This window comes from Camelina sativa, chromosome 9 (assembly GCF_030686135.1).
Source record: "Camelina sativa cultivar CO46 ecotype springtype chromosome 9, ASM3068613v1".
Lineage (NCBI taxonomy): Eukaryota > Viridiplantae > Streptophyta > Magnoliopsida > Brassicales > Brassicaceae > Camelina > Camelina sativa.
Genome location: NC_141888.1, coordinates 507,483 through 525,054, shown reverse-complemented (window position 1 = coordinate 525,054; position 17,572 = coordinate 507,483). Strand labels below are relative to the sequence as shown.

The 17,572-nt window shown below is 39.9% G+C and overlaps 5 protein-coding genes across 10 annotated transcripts; 4 read left to right on the top strand and 1 right to left on the bottom strand.

The window, feature by feature from the left end:
- Positions 1-1,169: 1,169 nt before the first annotated feature.
- LOC104710037 (transcription factor IIIB 60 kDa subunit) lies at positions 1,170-5,963 on the bottom strand. Of its 4 annotated transcripts, none has more exons than XM_010426569.3 (19): positions 5,677-5,963; positions 5,469-5,548; positions 5,309-5,390; positions 4,743-4,818; positions 4,407-4,495; positions 4,233-4,318; positions 4,044-4,100; positions 3,792-3,904; positions 3,539-3,627; positions 3,342-3,428; positions 3,150-3,230; positions 2,872-3,015; positions 2,651-2,762; positions 2,473-2,555; positions 2,228-2,308; positions 2,063-2,146; positions 1,830-1,919; positions 1,571-1,627; positions 1,170-1,476 (listed from the first exon to the last, which is right to left on the bottom strand). In XM_010426569.3, exons 2-19 carry the CDS (start codon positions 5,528-5,530, stop codon positions 1,276-1,278), a joined length of 1,674 nt encoding a protein of 557 aa, XP_010424871.1. In that variant the 5' UTR covers positions 5,531-5,548; positions 5,677-5,963; the 3' UTR covers positions 1,170-1,275. The 4 variants fall into 4 exon arrangements, with proteins under 4 accessions (XP_010424871.1, XP_010424872.1, XP_010424873.1 ...); XM_010426570.3 differs by having other exon boundaries at positions 5,469-5,543; XM_010426571.3 differs by having other exon boundaries at positions 5,662-5,958.
- Positions 5,964-6,145: 182 nt separating this feature from the next.
- Positions 6,146-8,790, top strand: LOC104710038 (actin-interacting protein 1-1-like). The gene is made up of 6 exons (XM_010426572.3): positions 6,146-6,680; positions 6,830-6,991; positions 7,092-7,278; positions 7,359-7,784; positions 7,896-8,309; positions 8,407-8,790. The coding sequence occupies exons 1-6, from the start codon at positions 6,289-6,291 to the stop codon at positions 8,662-8,664; spliced, it is 1,839 nt and encodes a 612-aa protein (XP_010424874.2). The 5' UTR covers positions 6,146-6,288; the 3' UTR covers positions 8,665-8,790.
- A 98-nt stretch (positions 8,791-8,888) lies between these two features.
- On the top strand, positions 8,889-12,704 carry LOC104710039 (ABC transporter G family member 7). 3 transcript variants are annotated; one of them, XM_010426574.3, is made up of 12 exons: positions 8,889-9,353; positions 9,526-9,716; positions 9,803-9,953; positions 10,053-10,185; positions 10,268-10,469; positions 10,558-10,834; positions 10,948-11,079; positions 11,199-11,419; positions 11,592-11,804; positions 11,902-11,986; positions 12,058-12,361; positions 12,548-12,704. In XM_010426574.3, exons 1-12 carry the CDS (start codon positions 8,949-8,951, stop codon positions 12,556-12,558), a joined length of 2,325 nt encoding a protein of 774 aa, XP_010424876.2. In that variant the 5' UTR covers positions 8,889-8,948; the 3' UTR covers positions 12,559-12,704. The 3 variants fall into 3 exon arrangements, with proteins under 3 accessions (XP_010424876.2, XP_010424875.2, XP_087322433.1); XM_010426573.2 differs by having other exon boundaries at positions 12,545-12,704; XM_087466307.1 differs by lacking the exon at positions 12,548-12,704 and having other exon boundaries at positions 8,928-9,353; positions 12,058-12,522.
- Positions 12,705-14,162: 1,458 nt separating this feature from the next.
- On the top strand, positions 14,163-14,954 carry LOC104710036 (uncharacterized). The gene has a single exon (XM_010426568.3). The coding sequence runs from the start codon at positions 14,258-14,260 to the stop codon at positions 14,735-14,737; it is 480 nt and encodes a 159-aa protein (XP_010424870.1). The 5' UTR covers positions 14,163-14,257; the 3' UTR covers positions 14,738-14,954.
- Positions 14,955-15,522: 568 nt separating this feature from the next.
- RPI2 (ribose-5-phosphate isomerase 2) lies at positions 15,523-17,114 on the top strand. The gene has a single exon (XM_010426566.3). It carries the CDS (start codon positions 16,021-16,023, stop codon positions 16,831-16,833), a length of 813 nt encoding a protein of 270 aa, XP_010424868.1. The 5' UTR covers positions 15,523-16,020; the 3' UTR covers positions 16,834-17,114.
- Positions 17,115-17,572: the final 458 nt, after the last annotated feature.

The window sequence follows — 17,572 nt, the reverse complement described above, 5'->3', positions numbered from 1 at the left end:
TATTCTTACATTTTTAGAATGATCAAATACAAAATGAAAAGAACAAACCATGACGACAACCTCATTAAGTAAACCATTGGACAACCTGAAAAAGATGGATTGCTACTCAACCAGTTGTATGACAAAGAAAGAAACCGACTTATACATCAATTTGTGTGAATTGTTTATGGAAATGGAAGACTCTTATCTCAATGGTTTGCCCATTCATAAGTCTTTTTCATCTACTAGTTTTATAGTATGGTTTAGTTTAAATTTGGCTTTTTAATTCTCTCTTCGCCGTAGAAGCTCCTTGCCCCTAAAGCTTTTATAGTTAAATTTGTTCCATTTTGGTAATACAACTTCACATTGTATTAAAAAAAAAAAAAAATGAAACACCTACCTAGATAACGCTTCAAAGTTTAGTGTGGAAAAAAAAAAATCAGTTAATGACGCACTCACACAGGAATTAAAAATTAAAGGGCACAAAATTCACATAAATAGGAAAAGCTAATTGAGATTTAAGCTATGGTCAAACCAGCAACGAAATAACCGAAAAAATGTCAAACCGGACCAAAAAAACCCGGTACAACTCAGCTGAGTCAAAATTAGAAATGTTGATCATAGACGCTGTTTAGCTGAGCCTGGAGCCCCGAAAACAAACGGGTATTGTTATTAGGGATGTCATATGCTTAAAAGCACGCTAATCTGGTAGTGCGGTGTTTTGGGTTTGCAGGTGAAGCTAAACAACATGTTGTTCCACACGGCTCGTATAAACTGCTTGGCATGGTCACCAAACAACAGGATGGTTGCCACTGGGTCCACACTTGCGTCATTGTATACGAAGGTTACAAGCCAGCTTCGAGTCGCATAACTGTAAGAAAGAATGTGTCTGATGACTCACTCTACTTATGTAGTCAGTCAGGCAATGCATTTGTCTGATGAGTGTTTATTATGATTCTGTTATGATATATATGTTTGCTGTTATTTTCTCTGGTCTCAACTGAAAAACTAGTAAACTAATATTATGTAATAATAACTTTATAGTTTTGTGAATGGAATTCTCCAGTTCTTAAAAGCTTAATTAGCTCGATTTCTATTTCAAATTTCTCAACTTGCTGCAAGAATATTGAGACATCATCGTCTGGGTGTTCTTATGTTTTCAATGCTAAATTTTGTCGACCACATAACGATTTGAGTTACTCCCGTTGTAATATTTCCATTTTGATTTAAGTCCGATAGAATGCGACGTATGTTTTAGTAAGAAAAATGAATCAAAATATATACGATAAAGTATCATTAGTACAATCCAAAATCATAACCATCCTCTTCCTCTTCCACTTCGTCTTCATAGAATTTTTCATCTGTGTTCATCTCGTATGGTGCTGCGTCATCTTCTTCATCTTCTTCATCTTCTTCATCTTCAACAGTCTCATGCTCTTCCTTGTTCTTCTCTGTAACTGTCTCGGTTTTCGATTTCTTCTGTGACTTCTCAACTGGCTGAAATGAAGAAGAAACAAGAACAAAATTCTAAATAAAGACCTGAAAGTGATGAGAGAACTAAGGAAACAAGAAGAGAGGATAATAAACTTACGAAAGTATCAAAGAGCTCGTCTAAAGCATCGTAGTTGATACACCTACTACTAAGTCTCTGTAAGAGACGACGAGTCAAGACTCAAGTCAGAAAGAGGAAGAAACACACTCCAAAAAGTTTTCTTCAGAGCTATGTATTATTAGATATGTTCCGGTTTCAGGGTTTAATTTCGCAGATGGTAATTGCTGAATAAACTTGGTTACATCACAATACTCCGCTTCTAATTATTAAAGGCATCAAAGAAGATGCATAGTTTTACCTTCCTCTCAAGTGTTCTTCGAACTGCTTCCGCGGCTGTAGCTGGTGGAGGCGCGTTCTTTGCTTCCTCAGCACGTTTTTGTCGCTTTTCCTATATCAAGAGAGAAAAGAGAACAAGAGTTTGATTGAGAGAAACCATATAGGTCATTAATGGACATCATAATATTTTCCATAAGTCAAATACTTGATATAAAGCATGAACATAATAATTGCAAACTTTCAAATCGAGAGCACCTTTCTAGATTTAGCCACATCTGCGTATTCTGGGAAATTAGCATTGCTCGCAGCTTCACTAGCTGCCTTCTTAGCTGCTTGTTCCTAGAAAACAATATAATTTGGTAAGATTCTTATCTTTATAACAACTCAGAAGGAATACAAGAGAAGATAGATGATATATACCCTAAGATATGGTCCGTTTTCTAACTCAAACATGGTCTTCTTGAAGAGTATTTCGTCCTCATTGAGAAAACAGCCATCCACCTGGGACACAGTGAAATATCAAATCATCAAATGTAAAGTTAAAATGTTGTAAGGAAAACAGACCGAGATAGAGTGAAAAGAATTTTTCCATTTCATGTTCCATCTTTCCAGGTTAAAACATTCTACTTAGAATCTAATACAACACAAGGAAAAGTATTGCCCACCTCATCATCACCATCGAGATAGGAAAGATTGCCTGATTCATCCGAAGCTTCAGCATCCCAATCTGTTTCACTTTCACTTTTCTCTGAGACATACCACAAAAAAAAATTCTCAAAGGCTCAAACAATAGCAAAAAAAAAGAAAAAAACTCTAATCTATTTCCATAGTTGTTCATCGTACCAATTCCTCCCTCGTTTTCTTCTCTAGCTGCTTTTTCCATTCTCTCTTTCTCTGCTCGCTGGAAAGCAGGAGGATCCAACCCACCAACAACTCCACCAGAAATTTTAATGAACTGCCGGAAAAGTTATTTCTGATTGTCAACTCTCGACCGGAGCCATTAATTTGTCGCCAGTTGCATAACCATAAAATAAAAATGGAAAGAGACAAGCCCGGAGACTTACATCATCGTGACAGTCCTTACATAATCCATAACCAAAAGGTTTTAAATCTTTATGTTTACAGTTTACTACTCCTTCGTCAGAATTTGATCTTGGGGTATAAGTTTGTTTACGCAATATGTTTTCGCTTTTATCAAGCTCATCAACCTAGACAAGCATGTACAAACAATTGAAAAAGGATCAGCATAAAATCAACAAGGCAAAAAAATTTTTTTTGACAACAACTAACTAGCGTATAACTCTACAACTAGAACGATTTGTAACATAATCCTGCAACTCACAGTTAAACTTGCAGCCTCGGTATTAGCAAACTCATTCAATCTTTTGGTTATTGTCGCTTCACACATATGCACCGTTTTTGCCTGAAAAATATTTAGAAACACACACATCAAATCGAAACATCTCCTTGCTCTCTCATCTTTATAACAATACAATATTCTTTAAAAAAGAGGCTTAAAAGATCATATTCTTACAATATCTGCCCTAGAGCACGTGATACCATGAGAAAGTGCAGCTATGTAAATTGCTGCTCCACATATTCCACTTGGTTTCCGGCCGGTCTGCAAAGCCAATAAATAGTTGGCCAACATTAACACAAGCCATAATAATAAATAACTCTAAAGACAAAAGAACATGTAGGAAACTATCCTTGTAACAATAAAAATCGTACCTGCATCCAATCTCTCTTCATACTAGATATAATGCTTGTAACCGTTTTCAAGAAATTTTTTGGAATATTGTTTGCACCTTTCAATAAGCCTGCAAGTGTATAATGAAACAAGGATTTGATATAACTGTTTGTATTTGGACTGATATGTTCACACACACCAACTAAAATACATATAAAAAAAAATAGAATGTTGTGCATCATCAACCCGATAGATAAAGAAAAGGAATGGGAGCCAAAAAGACGACATACGTACTGTTTACGAATCGAGGAATGTAGATTGAAGGATCAACAAGCTCCTCATAGTTCCTGTTTTCCACAAGGTACAGCAATTCGCAGAGTTGCAAGTAGACAGAACCTAACTCGTAACTAGACATGAAAGCAATATATACCAGCATTACTCGACTCTGCATGCAGTAGTCTTAACAGGCATGCTAATTAGGCTATCAAATAAAGAAGAGAAAAGTAGTATGGGAATGAATGAATGAATGAAAACAACTCATCTTACACGCTAACTCGAAGGTAGCTTGAAAAATCAATAAGAAGTAACGGAATTTTCTCTGTCCTACCAAGTAAAAGAAAGTATTTTAGTTAACATATACACAGCGAAATAAGGCATCACCCGTAACATCATAACTCATCAGCATGATATAACTTGGGAAAGAAATTGTAAGTAGGATTTTACTAAGATTCTAACCTGCAAGTCCTGCAAGTCAAGTAGAGACAGGAAGACTGTACAAGTTCAGTTCTGCGCCCTTTAGTGAAGTTTTGGTGAAGTGCCATCTTCAGAAGATAAATACAAAGTTAGACAGAATCCTGACAGATTGACTAATAAATAATATTCAGAGGATATGTAAAAACCTAAACATACTTCAAAGAATTTGGCAGCCGTATCAATCAAATAATCTTTTTCATCACCAATTCCCAAGGCATCTTTCAAATTCCTTAACTCATCTTTAGCTGCCAAAACAAAAAAGGTAAGCATGTCTTTGTCAGAGCAAAACAAAGGATGGCCTCAAGTTTGGCAGGATGTGAAATACAGTACAGAATAAGGAGTTAAGGCTAAGAGATGAGCCAGCAGTGAATGTGTGCAAGTGGTAAGATCAAATCGAACATAAATGTAAGCTGAAGACTAGCTTGATCATGTATCAGTGGCAGTACTATTTAGGCCAGGCCAGCAGTGAACAGAAGAAAGTCTTTACTATACCTATTCTCAATCTCCTTTCACGTGAGATTGAAATCCCACTCTGAACACTCCTCACTATGTTACCTGACGCTTGGCTCTGTAGACACAGAAATAAATAATTTCAAAGAAACGCAAAAGGGAATGAAAACCAAAAAGAGATAAGCATCCTAGAGAGAGAAACAACTCTCTAGATATCACTGAAAAGAAAGATTTATGAACGAAAATCCGTTGTCTATTAATCTCTATTATTCATATATTTCTAATGATTTGTAGCCAATTAAGGTGGTGTTTCATGTTTTGCAGTACTCTCTCTCGGGTAGTATAGTATATATAATCTGGCACCATAACAGCCTGACCGAAAAGTATTGGTATATCTAATTTACTATCAGTAGACACGAGTCTAACTTGTCATACAATACAACATCCTATCCTAGAAGAGATTTTGACAATCTATACTAATAATAATAGTCTCACATCCCTCCTCTAATAATATTGCATCCTATTGACCACATTACCACACATACGTCTTTCTAGGTCTAAAGAATAAGAGCAGAGCTTTCTTTGAGAATATGTATACGCAGGTGTACCTGTCCAGCCGCATTCTTAACGAAGGTAACATCAGTAGAAAAATTGAAATTTTCCAATATCCTCCCACATAAATCACATGCCCTACAAGTACAAACAAACAAAACTCGGAACTAGCAAGCAAGCAAAGAAACCCTCAAATCTAAAATCCAAAATACTTACAAACCACCGTCGAAGGGGCGAATTCCGGGAACATTCTTCGCACAATGGTTACACCACACCATGGCTGCCCCTTCTCTAAACTTCACAAGAGATTTTTGAGATTGTTAGGAAAATCTCTGATTCTTTCTCCCGAGTAAGTAAAAAAGGATCCCTATATTCATATTCGCGTATGAAAATAAAAATAAAAACTCACTAACTACATATATACCGGTGCTAGCTCTGTGACGCAAAAAGTAAGTTCGCTAGGATGGATGTTAAAATTGGGCCTATTTGTGTCTCGTCGGAACCGAATCGGCGAATCCGAATCAGCGATTGAATCAGAACTCCAATTCGGGAGAGAAGGATCTGATCTATATATATATATATTGTGTCGTGGAAACCAATATCAACGATGAACCCGTACTATAGTGGCGGAGGACTTCTCCGTCCTTGAAAAATCGCAGCTTAACTTAAGTTTAATTCCCCTGTGTGCTTTACAATTTACGATTGGAACCATTCAAGTTGTGCTGTGACTGCTTTATATCGATCGAGTTCCTCGGGTCGGAAATGGATTTATTAAATGGGTTTTCACAGGCCTGTTTAATAGATTGGTTGGGATTAATAAATGGGTTTTCACAGGCCCGTTACAATTTCATTTCCGATTCCATAGTTGGTAATCTCTCTCTCTCTCTCCTTCCGCCAAGTGAGACAGAATCGTTCAAAATCCTCAATCCTTAATTTCCGCCATTGTTTTTCTTTTTTCTCCTAAACTCTCTCAAGAAGAAGAAGAAGAGATGACGCACGCATTCCCTTGTCCTCCCTCTCTTCTACCAATTCGACGATGGCGAAACTGCTCGAAACCTTCCCTTGCGTTCCCTCCACCGAACGAGGCAGGGGTATTCTTATCTCCGGCGACCCCAAATCCGACTCCATTCTCTACTGCAACGGCCGCTCCGTCTTCATTCGTAGCCTCCGCCAACCTCAAGACGTACAGGTTTACGGAGAACACGGCTATGCCGTTACCGTCGCTCGCTACTCTCCCAACGGCGAGTGGATCGCTTCCGCTGATGTCTCTGGTACGGTTCGCGTTTGGGGAACGCACAACGGTTTCGTGTTGAAGAACGAGTTCAGAGTCCTCGCTGGTCGCATCGATGATCTCCAATGGTCCTTCGATGGCCTTCGTATTGTCGCTTCCGGCGATGGAAAGGGCAAATCGCTTGTTCGATCCTTCGCGTGAGTTCCTCTTCGCTGATTTCTAGATTCAATTTCGAATTGTATGCGTTTCCTTGGAAATTTGGCTAGTTAGGTTCCATGAGGTTTTCTTTGATTAGATTATCTGGAACTATCTATAGAGGCTTGATCAGTATGCGTTTGTTGTATAGATGGGACTCAGGGAATACAATGGGAGATTTTGATGGCCATTCTCGTAGGGTCCTGAGTTGTACCTTCAAGCCAACGCGACCTTTCAGAATCGCCACTTGCGGGGAAGACTTCTTGGTTAACTTTTACGACGGTCCACCTTTTAAGTTTCACTCTTCCCACAGGCAGGACATTTCTTTTCCTCAATCTATCATATAATCTCGGATAATCAACTCTTATGTTTGTATTCTTGACTAATTGTAATAATACATCTGTGCTTCACAGGGAGCATTCCAACTTCGTCAACTGCATCAGATATTCACCTGACGGTACTAAATTCATTACTGTAAGCTCCGACAAGAAGGGTATGATTTACGATGGCAAGACTGGAGATAAAATTGGAGAATTGGCCTCCGAAGATGGCCACAAAGGCAGCATCTACGCTGTTAGCTGGAGCCCCGACAGCAAACGGGTAATGTTATTAGGGATGTCGTCAATGTGTTGCCAAACTCTCTATTTGCAATTTTACTGACATTGATGAGTTTTTTTTAGGTGCTCACGGTCTCTGCTGATAAGTCTGCCAAGGTATGGGAGGTAGCTGAAGACGGAACTGTTGGGTCTGTGATTAAGACATTGACGTTCATGGAATCTGGTGGAGCAGAAGACATGCTTGTGGGATGTCTTTGGCAGAACGATCATCTCATTATAGTGTCTCTTGGCGGTACCATGTCCTTGTACTCTGCTGATGATATGGATAAGCCTCCCTTGCTCTTTTCAGGACATATAAAGAACGTCACATCTCTGGCTATTCTCGGGACAGACCAGAAGACGATTCTGTCTTGCAGCTATGATGGTCTCATTGTTAAATGGTTACAAGGGGTTGGGTACTGTTGCAAGCTACAAATGAAAGATAACACCAAAATCAAGCGCTTAGCGGCTACTGAATCTGGCCTTTTCTTAACCGGGTTTGATAACAAGGTAAAAAAAGTTATGATCTCAAAATGCATGTCTTTCTTTAATGGGATTTGAGTTTGGATCGTTGTTGAAGTCGGTTACATCATCGAGTATGACTTCTTCAATTCTTGACAGGTGTGGAGAATTCCATTAACTGGCAACGAATTTGGAGCTGCAGAACATGTAGATATAGGCCATCAGCCTTTGGACATAAGCATAGCCGTTGATTCGCCTGAACCCACAACATTAGTCTCGTTTGATTCTGGAGTTGCATTGCTGAATGGTCTGAGCATTTTGAACAAGATCGATCTGGGTTTTGCGGTAGCAGCCTCTGTGATCTCACCTGATGGGAGAGAAGCGATAGTAGGAGGGCAAGACGGGAAGTTACACATTTACTCAGTCTCAGAGGACAACAGCCTCAAAGAAGAAGCAGTGCTTGAGAAGCACAGGGGTGCTTTGACAGTGATACGTTACTTTCCTGACTTAACAATGTTTGCTTCTGGTGACGCCAACCGCGAAGCTGTAGTCTGGGATCGCGAGACCAAACAGGTGACGGGATTAGAGGCGTTCTTGTGTCTCTTATATGGTTAATCATATGCTTAAACGCACACTAATCTGGTAGTGCGGCGGTGTTTTGGATTTGCAGGTGAAGCTAAACAACATGTTGTTCCACACGGCTCGTATAAACTGCTTGGCATGGTCACCAAACAACAGGATGGTGGCCACTGGGTCCATAGACACTTGCGTCATTGTATACGAAGTGGACAAGCCAGCTTCGAGTCGCATAACTGCAAGAAACGCTCATCTTGGCGGAGTGAACGCAGTTGGCTTCGTCGATGAATGCACAGTAGCAAGTTCCGGGGAAGATGCTGCAGTTCGTTTATGGCAGATCGAGCCTCAATGACCCAAACCAGAGTTGTTGTCATAAGCTTTTTTAACCATCCTTGAAAAATTGTCGTAGTCTCTATCTATTTTTGACTGTGGTTTGTTTGTATTTTAAGCTTTTAATAATAAGTATCTTATCATGGAATGCACACGTGTCTAAAATCGAGCCAATCTCAATGGTCAACTCACTCCGTCGTGGTGATTAGTCTCTAAAATGATGACGAGTCAAGGGACACAAATGGTAAATTAATTAAGGGAAAATTAAAATTTAAACAAAGGTTAAATAATTAAGGGGAAGAGATAATGTTTGTTTTGGAGCCTAGCCTCTTGGTTGGTTCTTACTTGTTACTATTTGCTTCGTACGGCGTTGAAGCTTTACCTCACCGGAGGTTCCAAGGAGAAGACGACACTACACTGATACAGCGAAACATATTACATATTATGGCGCCTTTTGGCGGGAAATCCATAGTCGACGCTGTTTCTGGCATCGGAGGGAATGGAGTTGGCCGGGCGCTGGCCGCGGTGGCCGCCGCTCTGTTGGTCCGCCTCTTCGCTGGACCCGGCATCGCTCTCCTTCCTGAAAACGAAGCTGACGATGATTACGCTGAGGCGGAAGACGGTGGTGATTCTTCTCCGGGTAAAATTCGCCCGGTGACAATCCGTTGGAGGAACATCACCTGCTCTCTCTCCGATAAGTCCTCCAAATCGGTGAGCACATTTCTTCCTCCTTTTTTTTTTTGCATGTTTCGAAGACGCGCTGATATGAGTCTTTCGAACTCTTGCAATTTGAACATGATGTATATCCATTTCGATGTTGTATTGATCTTTTTAGCTGAATGAATCATACTTGCTTTGATTACTATGTATGTGACTCTCTCAGGTGCGGTTCTTGTTGAAAAATGTCTCTGGAGAAGCAAAACCAGGGAGGTTGCTAGCGATTATGGGTCCTTCTGGATCTGGGAAGACAACATTGCTCAATGTTCTTGCTGGACAGCTTGGTTCATCACCACGTTTGCATTTGTCTGGTCTCTTGGAGGTCAATGGCAAATCCAGCTCTAGCAGGGCTTATAAGTAGGTCTTTTTTCTGTGTTATACAAGTCTTATAGTTGTGTTCATTCTTATCTTTTTTTGTTTGACGGAGTTTCTTGCAATGGCAGGCTTGCCTTTGTGAGACAGGAGGATCTCTTTTTTTCGCAGTTGACTGTCAGGGAAACACTTTCTTTCGCAACCGAGCTTCAGCTTCCGGAGATCTCTTCTTCTGAGGAAAGGGACGAGTATGTGAACAACCTCCTGCTCAAACTTGGTCTGGTGAGGTTTCCATTCATCTCTGCATTTTCTAGATAATCTGGTGGTGAATTGACAATCTTGGAATTTGTTTCTTGATTATTCTTTGTTTCTCTCCAAAAGGTCAGCTGTGCAGATTCATGTGTTGGCGATGCAAAAGTCCGTGGGATCAGCGGTGGAGAAAAGAAGCGGCTGTCACTTGCTTGTGAATTGATCGCTAGTCCCTCTGTCATATTTGCTGATGAACCCACAACTGGTAGATTCCTGCTCGTGTCTGATTCTAATCATTTTGATGGGTTGGGTTTAAAAACTGATGAAATATTCTATGTGGTCTTCAGGGCTTGACGCCTTCCAGGCTGAGAAAGTGATGGAGACATTGCAAAAGCTTGCACAGGATGGACACACTGTCATCTGCTCCATACACCAGCCTAGAGGTTCCGTGTACGCTAAATTTGACGACATTGTGTTACTTACGGAAGGAGCTTTAGTCTATGCTGGCCCTGCAGGGAAAGAACCTCTGTCATATTTCGGGAACTTCGGGTTGTTTTTTCTGAACGCTTCCTTTTAATATATCAAGCAAGTGCTTTAGGATCGTCATCTGAAAATTGTTCCTCTGATCCATGAGCAGGTTCCTTTGCCCAGAGCACGTAAACCCGGCTGAGTTTCTTGCTGATCTTATATCAGTTGACTACAGTTCTTCAGAGAGTGTCTACTCTTCGCAGAAGAGAGTACATGCTCTTGTTGATGCGTTCTCTCAGCGTTCATCATCGGTTCTTTATGCCACTCCCCTCGGCATTAAAGATGAAACAAAGAACAGCATGAAACCTCGCAGAAAAGCCATTGTTGAGAGAAAAGATGGTTGGTGGAGGCAGTTCTTTTTGCTGCTTAAGCGTGCATGGATGCAGGTATGCTCCTATCTATGCATGATTTAAAGAACTCTTTCTATAACATGTTTTCTCTAGACTTCAAAGTAAAACTTGACAGTTTTTCTGATATATTTCTTCATATGACTCCATAGGCTTCTCGAGATGGGCCAACAAACAAAGTTCGTGCAAGAATGTCTGTTGCATCTGCTCTGATATTTGGGTCCGTTTTCTGGAGAATGGGGAAGTCTCAGACGTCAATTCAGGACAGAATGGGTTTGCTTCAGGTCTAGCACATTTTTTCTTTTGCTATATACATCTCTCTTATTTGTGTTGTTTGAAGCAATATTTAGTAAGCGTAGCTTTTATATATATACTAAGCAATGATATATGTTGTATACTTCAGGTTGCTGCAATAAACACGGCAATGGCAGCTCTCACAAAGACAGTTGGTGTCTTTCCTAAAGAGCGTGCCATTGTGGATAGAGAACGGTCCAAAGGGTCTTATTCTTTAGGCCCTTACCTGCTCTCCAAGACAATAGCTGAGATTCCCATTGGAGCTGCATTTCCTTTGATGTTTGGTGCTGTACTATACCCCATGGCTCGCCTAAATCCCTCTTTGTCAAGGTAATTCCTATGATTCCGATCTTTTGCTGTTCCTGTGGCCAGGTGGTCCCTAACCTGCATGGCACTGATAAGCCATTCTTGGGTTTTCCCCGTGTACTTGACCAACCAATGAACTCTTGAGAGATGTACATGACATGACAGCAATGTCCCTAACAAACAATTTTCTTGGCAGATTTGGAAAGTTTTGTGGGATAGTGACTGTGGAGTCTTTTGCTGCTTCTGCAATGGGTCTAACTGTTGGAGCTATGGTTCCAAGCACAGAAGCTGCAATGGCTGTGGGACCATCTCTCATGACAGTTTTCATCGTGTTTGGAGGTTACTATGTCAATGCAGACAACACCCCAATCATCTTCCGTTGGATTCCTCGTGCTTCATTGATCAGATGGTGAATCACCTCAACATAAATTACTATACAGAAATGATAACCCTCTCGCGTATATAACTACTCTATTTACTCTTAGCATCCATTCTTCTTTGTTCAGGGCCTTCCAGGGACTTTCCATCAACGAATTCAGCGGCCTCAAGTTCGATCATCAGAACTCATTTGACGTCCAAACTGGAGAACAGGTAACAACGAGTTTATATCAGTTTCATTGTCCTTGTCTTTGAGGTCATCGGAGTTTACGTGTTTGCTGCAGGCATTAGAGAGACTGTCGTTTGGAGGAAGACAGATAAGGGAGACGATAGCAGCTCAAAGCCGGATTCTGATGTTCTGGTATAGCGCCACGTACCTTCTCCTGGAGAAAAACAAGCCAAAGTATCAAAAGCTTGAGCTTCTTTTTGACAATGGAGATACTGAGAATCCAAGAGTGCAGCTGGATGAAGCAGAGGTTGATCAAGGGGAGGAGGAGCCTGAAGATGATCTCAAGCAGCCACTTGACGAGCAAAGTAAAACATCGGACTCAGATGAGCTTGACGAAATCCGTCCCTTTGTCCTCGAAGGTTTGTAAAATTGTAGTTGCCTACTAATAATCATTGAAAAGAACATACTAAGAACAAAACAGGCATAATAACTAAAAAGGTGAAAGAGAAAGATCAATGTATACATACTACACATTCGTGATAGCTTATTACAGTTAGTAAATTGAGCATTGTGGTGATTATGGATTCATCTCCATCCTCCAGCAGGTAGCAAGTGAGAGAGAATAGAGGGATTTGAATAAAAGAGTTGCTCCTCTTACCTCTCTATGTCTTAAACCCGATGTAAGACCCATCTCCGTTTCTTTAGGCTTCTTCAAATCTCTTGTTCTATCCACAATAAATATATATATTAAAAAAAAAAAAACAAGGTTTTGGCACTAATATTCATAATTTAGTATAGATTTTAGGTGAAGAAAAGGTCCTTTGCGGTGACTTTCAAACAAAACAAAAAAATGTGAAGGAGGAAAGAACGTAGTATATACTACACTGAACATTAGCTGAAAATTCAAATTCGATACTGGTAACGTCAGGACCGACGTCTGAAGATTCCCATTCAACCAAATTCAACTTAAAGATTTATTTTGATTATACTAATAACCCAATTAATTCACTAACTAAAGAATTGAATTACGATAATAATAGTATATATATATATAAGCCGCCCATTGGGAGAAAGTCAAACACCCATCTGATTCATGATGAGTGGACGTGGCGTCCGGTTCAAACATTCTCGTACCCTTTACGTTGCCAACAAGTATGTAGTAGTATATTTTTTTAACAAACTAAAGAAGACCAAAACGAAGACAAATAGAAGCTTCGACTTGTGTACTAATAAAACATCCAATATTAAGCGCAGGATTGAAAAGTAGGGCACCGACTTGTACGCCTTTTCAGGTGCAATTACATAAACAAATGGGAAGGTCAAATCTGTTATAAATAAATGGATATAATATTCTAGATTCTAGAGAGTTATATTTTTATTAATATGGTTGTAGGGAAGAGTCGCTATATGCATTTTTGGGGTACATATACATCAATTCATCATGTGCTATTATTTGTTAATGGAGAGGGGTTCTCTTCTCAATTTCACATCACTTTCCTATTCCCGTGTCTCCCAATCCAACAAGCTATCATCAAATTAAGCTAACGTACCGTATGAAGTTTTCACAATGCATATCAATTGTACAAACCTTGTCAATGCATCGTCATCACCATCTTTCTTTTATCATTACCATATCTTATTTGATTGGACATTATTCTAAATCATCGAACGAGAATGTACAGATAAAATCTAAAATTTGAAGTGTCTCAATTCCGGAAGCAGGGGATATGTATCATATCATTAACAACAACTAGGTCAAAAATATGCATATAGTATATCAATTGAAAATTCAACATTTTCGAGCTGGATCAGAGCAGAAAAATGAGAGTACAAAACAAGAATGGAATGGAAACACCGCCAAAGAAAACATACATATAAAGCAGAACCGAATCAAATCAAAAGATAATATAACACAAGTTGGTTGATTTTAATTTGATGGTGACTAGTAAAAAAAACGTGTAATGTAAGCAGATTTTAGTAGCATCACCGAAATCCAAATGATACGAAAATGAAAATGACGTGAAGGAGAAGGCAGGCAAGTGGTTCCAATTAATCAAATTGAGAGGATGGCAACGCGCTTAATCATAAATCATATACAACCCCACACCAGTTATAATTAAATAAATAAATATATTAATTAATGGATGTACTTTAATATACTTTTTTTTTGTTAATATAAAAATTGTTTAATTATTGTTAATATAGATGATTCGGTTATAAATACCATTTCCAACTGTCCATCATCTTCTCCAACCAACAACACATTCCAATCAAAATCATAACACAACAATCAATTTCATAGTTACGTACATACAATGGAGGCTACACTGCTTTCTTCGCTAGCTTCGGTTTCACCACTCCGTTTCCACCCATTGGTGTTATCATCATCACGGAGAACTACGACTTCCAATAAGAAGATGAAGATGATGAGCGTCTCTGCTGGGGCGTCTTCAGGAAAAGACCATTACTACTACGGAGGAGGGAGGTTGGTGGACGAGAACATGATCGTTCTTAGGAAACGCATACACGAGACGAAGATGGTTGAGCGTAACTACGAGCCTCCTTCTCACTGGATGGATTGGGAGAAACGTTTCTACAGCAGCTACGACTCTGTTATCTGCGACTCCGTTGGTCTCCTTCAGAGCTTCCTCATGAACTCTCGCCCCACCGTAGCCATCGCAACGCTTCTCATCCTCCTCGTCAGCGTTCCCGTTTCCTCCACCGCCATCGCGTTTCGCCTTGCTGACCTCCTTCAGTGGCTTCTCGCCGCCGCTACATCTGCCAGCGTGGCCTGATATTTGATTATGTTAAATGTTACTTGCTTAATTTGTAAACCAACCCATATTCTTTGATTATTTATCTGATGTTTTTTTCTACATTAGCTTAAGCCGTAAGATATGTACTGTACAGAGCTCGTTATTTATTCTTTCATGTGATTTTGTAATTTTCTTGATATGTCCTAACTATATGTCAATTAATGAATGCGATGGTAATAAAATATTTGTTGACGAAGTTTAGTGGACTTTTTTTTTTGTTGGTCCAATGTAATAATTTTGTTGGTAAATTTATTTTCTACAATTTGTTTCATTATTTTTTTTCCCCATAAAAGAAGGCGAGTGGACGATAGAACGGCGTCCCTGGTCGCTCCTTTTTGGTCCAAACAACTACTGCTTGACCTGTGACCATTTATATATAATCTTAACTTATAGTAATAGTAATCTAATCTAAAATGGTACTAGTATTTAATCAACCCACTACAATATTTCGATCGATATATGAACAACGTTGTCCCAATGTTTTTCCTCTTGCTCAAAAATTGACCCGTCAATCTCCGCCGTCACGCTTTTTGATTTTATAGCTCCATCATACTTAAAATCGTTTATTCTAATATTAATCTAGAGAAAACCATCAAATGTATCATAAACAGTGTTTTTCTTTCCAAATTTGCTATAATTGATTAAGTTTTTCAAATCTGCCGAAACTTTCTTAAAAAATATGGCATATTTGACAAAAATTCCATTAATCTAAGCAGCTTTACTAATTTAGGGCGTGTGTGCGTCAAAAGAGTTCAAAATGGGAAGGTACTTTGGAAATGTTGATTAGAGTTAAGAGTAGTTTATGCAAAACAAGGACAATAGAAATAAAATAACAGAATCCGAAAGATTCGGGTCTGTCCTGCCCTCATTAATAACTAGGACCTCGAGAAAGACAAGTCTGTGTGTGTGTCTTTTATGGTATTCGTCTGTTCTCTCTCTCTCTCTCTCTTCTCCCCACAGACACAAACACAAACCCTATCTTCTTCTGTCTTCAGTCATATCTTCTTCACTTTAATTTTACTTTTCTCCGCCACCACACAAAACCACATTCTTCTTCTTTGCATATTTCTCACGCTATTATTTATTTCTTCCATCTCTATCTTTATATATATATATACACACTCCACTCATTCGACCTTGCATATACATATCTTCCCTCAATCCCTAAATTAAAAAAAAAATCAAACCTTTCTCTCCCAATTCTGCTTCTCCATTTCCTTTTCTTCTTTCTGCAAAATCCATCCGAAGAGGGTTTCTTGCCAATGGCGCTTGCGTATGATCCTCTCTTCATTTCCTCCTCCGACAAATCTTTGTCCGCCATCGATGTTGTCTCGCCGCCACACCCCATGGTTTTAACCCAAGACGAGCTCAAACGTATCGCCGCTTACAAAGCCGTCGAATTCGTCCAATCCGGCATGGTCCTCGGCCTCGGTACCGGCTCCACCGCCAAACACGCCGTCGACCGCATCGGCGAGCTTCTCCGCCATGGCAAACTCGACAACATCGTCGGTATACCGACGTCTAAGAAGACCCAGGAGCAGGCTCTGTCTCTCGGCATCCCTCTCTCTGATCTCGACGCACACCCCGTCATTGATCTCTCCATCGACGGCGCCGACGAGGTCGACCCTTATCTCAACCTCGTCAAAGGCAGAGGAGGGTCTCTGCTTCGTGAGAAGATGATCGAAGGAGCTTCCAAGAAGTTCGTGGTGATCGTGGACGAGTCCAAGATGGTGAAGCACATTGGTGGGAGCAAGCTTGCTCTTCCGGTTGAGGTTGTGCCCTTCTGCTGGAAATTCACGGCGGAGAAGCTCCGGAATCTGCTGGAAGGGTACGGTTGTGAAGCCAATCTCAGATTGGGGGAGAAAGGTAAGCCCTTTGTGACGGACAATGGGAATTACATAGTGGATATGCACTTGGAGGAGGACATGGGTGATTTGGGAGCAGTGAGTGATGCCATTCTGAGGCTTCCTGGAGTTGTGGAGCATGGAATGTTTCTGGATATGGCTTCCACTGTTATCATTGCAGGTGAGCTTGGTGTTAAGATCAAGCACAAACACATCACGACCTCCTCTTGATTTTGTGTTTGGAGAATATTTTAGGATTGTTTAAAAGAGGATTGGTATGGGAGAAACGGATCTAGAGAGTATCAATCATGGTTGTTGTATTGATTTAGATAGGTTTTTGGAGGATGTCACTGTGAGTGTGTGAGGAGTGAGGAGGGATGATGATTATTATTCACACAGTTTTGGATGCATTGACTATTCACAATTGACATCATTCATTATCATATCAATCTTTGTGAACGGCATTTTGTTGCTTCATTGCCCTTTTGAGTTTGAATGCTTCTCTTTCTCAAGTACTGTTGTTGGGCTTTGCTTTTGATTCATAGGCTCGCTACTATATTTTCAATCAAAAGCCTTAAAACTACAATCACATGTTGGGTTTGAATCCATAGATAAAAACTATATTCAGACAATCACTCACTCACCCTAGTTTTTGCAACAAAGTAGACAGATTATACAGCTACTATATTTTTTTTTCACAAGAGCAATAATACTCGACGCAATGGTTGGGCCATATGAGGTTGAGAAGGGAACAAGGGATTATCATTTTAATTGGTTTTGGTGAAGTATTGGTTGGCCTAGAAAAATCAAATACTATATCCATAAACAAAAACTGTTGTTATTTGGTTAGTTTATCAACCTGTCAAATGATGCCACAACTCATTCCACCGTGACACGGTCACATACGTAACATTGACACGTGTCGTGCAGTTCATGAAGAACAAACAAAACAAAAACAAAAAAGAGGGAG

Excerpts from the sequence above, each read along its gene's own strand:
- LOC104710039 (XM_010426573.2), top strand. The coding sequence starts at position 8,949 with ATGTTTGTTTTGGAGCCTAGCCTCTTGGTTGGTTCTTACTTGTTACTA. Across the intron at positions 9,354-9,525 it reads CCGATAAGTCCTCCAAATCG|GTGCGGTTCTTGTTGAAAAA; the intron begins GTGAGCACATTT and ends TGACTCTCTCAG. Across the intron at positions 11,420-11,591 it reads CTAAATCCCTCTTTGTCAAG|ATTTGGAAAGTTTTGTGGGA; the intron begins GTAATTCCTATG and ends TTTTCTTGGCAG.
- LOC104710036 (XM_010426568.3), top strand. The coding sequence starts at position 14,258 with ATGGAGGCTACACTGCTTTCTTCGCTAGCTTCGGTTTCACCACTCCGT.
- LOC104710038 (XM_010426572.3), top strand. The coding sequence starts at position 6,289 with ATGGCGAAACTGCTCGAAACCTTCCCTTGCGTTCCCTCCACCGAACGA. Across the intron at positions 6,681-6,829 it reads TCGCTTGTTCGATCCTTCGC|ATGGGACTCAGGGAATACAA; the intron begins GTGAGTTCCTCT and ends TTTGTTGTATAG. Across the intron at positions 6,992-7,091 it reads AAGTTTCACTCTTCCCACAG|GGAGCATTCCAACTTCGTCA; the intron begins GCAGGACATTTC and ends TGTGCTTCACAG.
- RPI2 (XM_010426566.3), top strand. The coding sequence starts at position 16,021 with ATGGCGCTTGCGTATGATCCTCTCTTCATTTCCTCCTCCGACAAATCT.
- LOC104710037 (XM_010426569.3), bottom strand. The coding sequence starts at position 5,530 with ATGGTGTGGTGTAACCATTGTGCGAAGAATGTTCCCGGAATTCGCCCC. Across the intron at positions 3,628-3,791 it reads CATTCCTCGATTCGTAAACA|GCTTATTGAAAGGTGCAAAC; the intron begins GTACGTATGTCG and ends ATACACTTGCAG. Across the intron at positions 1,628-1,829 it reads GAAGAACACTTGAGAGGAAG|AGACTTAGTAGTAGGTGTAT; the intron begins GTAAAACTATGC and ends CGTCTCTTACAG.